The sequence below is a fragment of the Gossypium hirsutum genome, chromosome A13, assembly GCF_007990345.1.
Source record: "Gossypium hirsutum isolate 1008001.06 chromosome A13, Gossypium_hirsutum_v2.1, whole genome shotgun sequence".
In the NCBI taxonomy this organism is placed as follows: Eukaryota; Viridiplantae; Streptophyta; class Magnoliopsida; order Malvales; family Malvaceae; genus Gossypium; species Gossypium hirsutum.
In genome coordinates, this window is record NC_053436.1 from 44,194,381 (window position 1) to 44,201,791 (window position 7,411).

The 7,411-nt window shown below is 32.6% G+C and overlaps 1 protein-coding gene across 1 annotated transcript; it reads left to right on the top strand.

Moving 5' to 3' along the window:
* Positions 1 to 325: 325 nt before the first annotated feature.
* Positions 326 to 2,643, top strand: LOC121212704 (clathrin light chain 2). The gene is made up of 3 exons (XM_041086021.1): positions 326 to 834; positions 1,033 to 1,186; positions 2,122 to 2,643. The coding sequence occupies exons 1-3, from the start codon at positions 506 to 508 to the stop codon at positions 2,422 to 2,424; spliced, it is 786 nt and encodes a 261-aa protein (XP_040941955.1). The 5' UTR covers positions 326 to 505; the 3' UTR covers positions 2,425 to 2,643.
* Positions 2,644 to 7,411: the final 4,768 nt, after the last annotated feature.

Genomic DNA, 7,411 nt, shown 5'->3' on the forward strand with positions numbered 1-7,411 from the left:
AAATTCAAAATTTAAAAATCAAAATTTTGAAATCCAAATTCAAATTTCAATTCTCAAACATTGCCCACAATATTTATAAATTTAATAAATCTATATTTTTAATTTTTTTTATTCTCAATAATTTATCCATAATATATACATTTCATTCCTACCATCTACCTAATAATTAAAATCTAAATTCAAAATTTTAAATGAAGATAAAATTCTAAAATTTAAATTCAATTAGAAATACGAAAAATATAAAAATAACTTAAAATCACAAATTTATTTCAAACTTTCTGTAACAGAGTAATTAAATACGCCGCATCGGGTCTCTTATTAAAAATTTTAGATTGCATCCATTTATTGGCTGCCATCTGTCAATTCTCTGCCAGTTACTTTTTTGGTTCGAGAATGCCTTTCTTAGGAGACCGCACAGAGGAACTAGAAGCACATACAGAGTGATTTACTGAAACGGCAGCAATCACGTAGGGTAGGGTCGGGACAAGGAAACCCTTCAAAATCGATGTCGTCTTTTGATGACGATGGCTACTTAGGCTACGACCCTCGCCTCGCTTCCCACCAGCTCCAGTCCTTCGACGCCCACTCGGTTAAGGACTCAGTAGCTGATTCCCTTCCGATGTTCTCCGATGGTACCGGAGATGATGTCTTCTCATCTCAATCGATACCTGAAACACCTCCGATCTACAGTAGCGGTGGTGGAAACTCTGCTTTCTCATCGGAGCAGAACGGAAAAGGATTGAACGGAGAGTTCGGAGGATCGGATGGGCCAATCTTGCCACCGCCTGCTGAGATGGGGCCAGAAGAAGGCTCTGGTTTGAGAGAGTGGCGCAGGTAAGTTTACCACTAGTTGAACTTCATTTCCATTCATTTGATTGTTCAAACTTTTAAAACTATCCAGCTAAATTGTGTATGATTAATAAATATGGAAGGCTCTTTTTTTATTAATTATATAATTGATTATTTTTATGAAGATGATAAAGTTAGCTTTAACGTTGAGTTGTTGATGAGATTGGATTTATGGATTGGCAGGCAGAACGTGATTCGACTGGAGGAGAAGGAAAAGAAAGAGAAAGAGACGTTGGAGCAAATAATAAAGGAAGCAGAGGAGTACAAAGTTGAATTCTACAGGAAGATAAGTATAGCTGTTGAAAATAAAAAAGCCTCCAACAAAGACAAGGAGAAGGTGATACATCAATCAAAATTCTTAACTCCATTGAATGTACTGTATGTTCTGCCCATCAATTTCACATTATGAAATTTTGGTGTTGTAATTATGGTATGTCAAACTGCAAAATTTTGTGATTGAAGGGTTAGGAACTTGGATTTACTAATAGTGTCATGTAAGTGTAATCAGTCCTTGCTTCTTTTTCGAGGTTTAGCGTTTTCTTAGTTGAGTGAAAAAATAAAAAGCAAAGATGAAGTGGAAATGTAGGAGAAGTCCACTAGAGTGAGCCCATTCCTCATTAAGTGTGCAAGTGAGAAAAAGGAAAACAAAGAAACATAATTATTTGTCATGCTAACGTATAAAAAAATTAATTTGAATGTTAAGAGAGTAAATCAGGGAATTTTAAATTAGTTCAAATTATGAATTAAGTCTTTTTTCCTCACTTTTTAAATTTTATGGAGTAATGAATTGAATGGAAATAAAATTATTAATTTTTTGGTTATTTTTTATCTTTTTATCAAGCATACTATATTTTTAAAATTTTTCTACTCCAATTTTTTATTTTTGGGATTTTATTTCTCCTCTCTCAAGGCTTAGTGTTTTCATAGGTATGTTCAATTATGTGGAGAAAGACTAATGGGGATTATTTAATTATTTTGTTTGTTTTTGGTTCATGAACTTCAATTCTTAAGAAAATAAAGGTAATAACTAAAATATATGGTGTTGGTCTGCGTTGAATGTAACTGGTAACTGAGCTGGTTCTGAAGTTAATGGGAGTGTGTATATGTATGTCAGTGTTGTCCAAAAGTTGACCTGTTGGAACTGATTTGAAGCTTTTTGTGTAATTGAATCCTCTTGGTGGTTGACTCGTCATAGTATGTTGCTCTTTCTGATGTAAGTATCCAATGAGATGACTCAAATTTATGTTTCATATTTTGGATCACATTTGGTAGCAATGCTTGGAAAACCGAGAGAAGTTCCACGCTGGAGCTGAGAAAAATTACTGGAAGGCAATTGCAGAGCTTATCCCGCATGAGGTGCCAACTATAGAGAAGCGGGGAAAGAAGGATAAAGAAAAGAAACCTTCCATCATTGTGATACAGGGACCTAAACCTGGAAAGCCAACTGATCTCTCAAGGATGCGACAGATACTTGTGAAGCTGAAGCACAGTCCCCCTCCCCACTTGAAGCCCCAAATGCCGCCACCCCCAAAGGTGGCAGCTGTAACTAATACAGAGACGGTTTTCGCTGCTTGAGAGCTATGCTTGGTTGAGTTTCAGAATGAAGCTGTCGAGGGCTGACAAGTAATCGGTGTGATTATGGTATTAATTAGTTTGTATAATCCTTCCTTTGCATTCTGTTTGAAGGTTGTACTTACGAGCATCATCTCAAATTAGGCATCTAGCAGTTGTGTTTGTGAACCAAACCTTTTGTTCTTTGGCCCATCTGTGTGAATATATTCTGTATAGTAGCTATTGCTTTGCCTTGGACCATTCTCTCAAAGCCAATGTTTGGTCTATCCATATCTTCCTCTTGAGGTTCGACTTTCAGCTATTCTTCCTTCAAAGAAGAAATAGCCTTTACTTAAAGATATAGCTCGTCTTCGCCCAAGCCCGACTAGTTTTTTTATTTAAGTCTTCATACCTATTATCTCTCAAATTATTTTTTCTTCTAGTTAGTACTTAAAAGAAATTTTCGCGATGGTTTGATATTAAAGCTTCTTTTCGTTGCTCGGTTTTCACCAATGATTTCAACCTATCAGAATCCCTGTTTGTCTTTAAAAAATTACTTTAATTATTATATTTAAAGATTAAATTTAAAAAAAAAACACTCACACTTCTTCTTCAATCCAAAATTCGGCCGACACCTGTCGTCTCCGACCACTATCTGCCACCGTCGGTTGCTAGCTGCCAGCTGAAAACACCTTCAAGATTTCATTAACCGATTCCTCTAAAGCGTCCCTTTCTTTATTTACTAATGAATTTTTCTTGAAAACCAATGGTTAAGTCTAATTAAAAAAAAAAAACGTTTGAAGAAAAACCCTTCAAAAATCCGTAATCCACCGCTCATTGCTTCTTGACTTTTAATTATGTTTTTCTATTAAAACATTTCTTCAAAGCACCATGTCGAACAAATCTTTAAAAATAAATTACAATTGAATTAATTACAATCAAGTCAAATTTTATGAATCTTGTTTGAAATAAACTTATCTAACTAGAATGAGTTTAACGTACAAAAATTTCTCTACTTTGATTTGATGTTGTTTCGATGGAGATTGGACTAGAATTGAAAGAGTTTGGGTTTCCTCTAACTTTGGTGAAGAACGACGACTAAACAGTGAGAAGAAGACGTGAAATTGGTTGTTCATATGGCTTAGGGCAATTAGTTAACAAGCCATATTAGCTTCATAAAAACTCCAACAGCACGTTTGGTTGGCATGAATGGTTTCCATTCGTGTCTTATTCAGCGCAGTAGTTTTATTCCATCGTTTGCTGTGACTGAATAAGTGAAACAATGAGGAAGTATTATGGCCTATTTTCGGCCTCTCACGGAATAGCCATTCAAGGCTATCATCAAAGAATAGCCATTCCGGCCTCTCACAGAATAGCCATCAAATTTTTTTCCCAAAAATATCCAAAACCAAAACATCATATTAACCACAATTTCAATTGATGAGTTATAGCCATGGTAGAAAAATCAAGAAGAAACATAAATTGAAACCTAATCGTTAAACCCTAAAACGGTTCGGCCAACTTTAGGGGAGAGATTAAGGGTCTGGGAGATTAACAGAGGGGTTGGTTTGATGTGAGAAAAGTGAAGTTGGAATCTAGAGGTTATAGCGAGAGGGTCTAAAGAAGGGTACTTAAGAAGTCCAGCCAAAAGAGATAAAGCAATCGAATTTGGGGAACTGGGTGGGCATAAATTGAGGTTCAAAGAAAGCAAAGCATGGGGTTGAAAGGGATAAGCCGAAGAGACACAATAGTGAAGCAGCCGAAGAAGTTGCAGAGACGTTAATGGCGACATTTTTTTCGAAGAAAAGGAAAATGGGTTGTAGAGAAGAGAGTGGAAGGAAGGGTTTTTAGTTTTGATGGGCTTTTAGAACAAACTAATAAAAAAAATGAAAAGAGGATGTGGGAATAAAGCTTTGGATTAATATTGTTAGTTTCTGGGTATTTCATCGGAGGTGGTAAGAGTTGTGGTTGACGACCATAAATTGAAAAAAGGAACAGTAACTTTTGGGTTTGAGAGAGAGGGGGTTTCAAAGGGAAAGAGACGTGAGGGAGAGGAGAGTAAAAATAAATTGGGCGTTTATGGATATACGCATAAAATAATATTTTATTTGATAAATTAAAATAATAATAAATTTAATTTTTAAATAAATTAATATTTGTAACAAGGGTAAAATAGTCTTTTTCAAATCTATTCAATATCATGATTCTAACCAACCAAAAAATGGAATACTATAGAAGTGTATCCCATTCAATCAACTAAACAACATAATACCTATTACGTCTGTTGGAACATTTTCAAATATTTATAGTATTTTAATAATTATAAATGAAAGGGTGTAAATAATCAAAAGTTAAATATTTTGGTTATTGGTTAAGAGTTATATCACTTTATTTTTGACAAATAATTATAACTATTCAAACAATATTACTTGAATAGTTATAATATTAGATGAACAATTATGTGCCTTTTTAAAGATGTTATTATTCATAAAAGACACCTATTGAAAGATGTCTCTGTGAAGAGACATGAAAATTCTTATAAATAGAAATGAGATTTCATTTGGAAATCATACCAAAAAGTTCTAAAAATTCTTTCTATCTTTCGTCTATCTTCTAATATTATTATATTGTTCTTTACAGATTTATTGGATAAATTCTTTATAGAAATTGATTTTCTTATTATACATTGCTCGGTGCTTAATGGATTATTTTCGTCAGTGCAAAACACAAATAGTAATCAGGCTTCATTGTATCCTCAAGATTCATTTGCTTGAAATTTATTTGCACACTGAATATAGGTGGGGGCGAATAAAACCTTAAAGAAAGTAGCTCGATACACACTTTAGAGCCTTATCCTATTTCTTCATTTTCTGTTCGAGTTGTTGTTCGTGTTTCATTCGTGTGTTTGAGATTTTCCTCACTGAAGATTTGTACTAACAATTTTAAGTTTTATTATCATGATGACTACTACAATGCATGAAAGTGGAACACTAAGAGAGTTGGCTTCCAACTTTATCAAACTTGATCTGTTTGATGGTGGTAATTTCTAACAATGGCAGAAAAAAGATGCATTTCTTATTATCAACTTTGAAGATTGTCTATGTTTTGGATACTCCAAGATCGGAAAATAATGAAAACGTATCTGTTGCTGCACCCGAGAAATGCAAAAATAGGACAATATTGATTACTTGTGCATAGGTCACACATTGAATAGTTTATCCGATGGTTTGTTCGATATCTACCAAAAAAAGGTCACCGCAAAGGAATTATGAGACAAATTGGAGACAAGATACATGGCTGAAAATTCTACAAATAAGAAATTTCTTGTTAGCCATTTCAATAATTATAAAATGATTGGTGGTCGTTCTGTTATGGAATAATTTCATGATATTGAAAAATATTGGATCAATTTAAGCAATATGATATGAAAATAAAAAATGATTGTTGTATCCTCCATTATAAACAAACTTCCTCTATCTTGGAAAGACATTAAAAGAAGTCTAAAACATAAGAAAAATGAAATATCTTTTGAGGTTTTGGTAAATCATCTTCGTATTGAAGAAGAATATCGAAAGCAAGATCAGAACCTAGATTCTAAAAATGTCAAAGTGTATATTTATAGCATTCAAAAGATGAAGCGCTTGATAAATTTAAAGTTTATAAATCTGAAGTTAAACTTTAGTGTGAATTATTTATCAAGTGCTTAAGATCGGATAGAGGTGGAGAATACTATAATTCAAGTTATTTTGAATCCACTGGAATTATCCATCAAGTTTCAGGCCCTTATACACAACAACAAAATGGTGTAGTTGAAAGGAAAAATAGCGTCTTGATTAAAATGGTAAATTCAATGTTATAATATTCAGGTCTAGACAAGGTTTTTGGGGAGAAGCTATTCTAATGACTTGTCATATATTGAATAGAGTTCCTAATAAGGAAACTAAAATAATCCTCTATGGACAATAGGAAAAAAAGAAAAGAAATCAAACCTTAATTATTTGAAGGTTAGAGACTGTAGAGCTATTGTCAAAGTTTCAACACTTAAATGTAAAAAGTTTCAACACTTAAATGAAAGAGGAATTGAATGCATATTTATAGGATATGCACATGATAGTAAGGCATATAGATTCATAGTAATTGAACCAAATGATTCAATTTCAATTAATACTATTTTTGAATCAAGAGATGTTATTTTTGATGAAAATAGATTTAATTCTATTTTAAGACAATTACGACCACAAAAATTAATTCATTCTTCAAATAAGAATGAGATTCCATTGGAACAATTTGATAATAATGATAAATCTTGTCAAGAATTAAGAAGTAAAAAGATTAAAAATGTTAAAGATTTTGGACCATATTTCATTATGTTCCTTTTAGAAGGAAAAAGTGAAAATATAGGCAATAAGATATCTTATTGTTATAATACAGAATCTGATCCTATTACATTTGAAAAGGCAATGATATCTTAAGACTCCGTTTTTTTGGAAAGAAGCAATAAATAATGAGATTGATTCAATAATGGGAAATCAAACTTGGATCTTAATTGATCTTTCACCGGATTCTAAACCAATAGGTTGTAAATGGATCTTTAAAAAGAAAATGAAGGTCGATGGAACTATTGATAAATTGAAAGCAAGGTTGGTAGCCAAATGATTTACACAAAAATAAGGTATTGATTACTTTGATACCTATGATCTAGTAGCAAGAATTGTTAGGATTATACTCTTAATATCACTTACCTCAATGTATAATTTGGTTGTTCACCAAATGGATGTTAAATTTTCATTTTTAAATGGTGAATTGGAAGAGGAAGTGTACATGGAACAACTGGAAGGATTTGTTGTTTCATGATAAGAGCATAAGGTATGTAATCTTGTTACATCTCTATATGGACTTAAACAAGCACCAAAGCAATGACACCAAAAGTTTGACAAGGTTTTTAGCTAATAATTATAAAATAAATGAATTTGATAAGTGTATATATAACAAATTTGAAAATGGAAAAGGT

Excerpts from the sequence above, each read along its gene's own strand:
- LOC121212704 (XM_041086021.1), top strand. The coding sequence starts at position 506 with ATGTCGTCTTTTGATGACGATGGCTACTTAGGCTACGACCCTCGCCTC. Across the intron at positions 835-1,032 it reads GGTTTGAGAGAGTGGCGCAG|GCAGAACGTGATTCGACTGG; the intron begins GTAAGTTTACCA and ends ATGGATTGGCAG. Across the intron at positions 1,187-2,121 it reads CCAACAAAGACAAGGAGAAG|CAATGCTTGGAAAACCGAGA; the intron begins GTGATACATCAA and ends CACATTTGGTAG.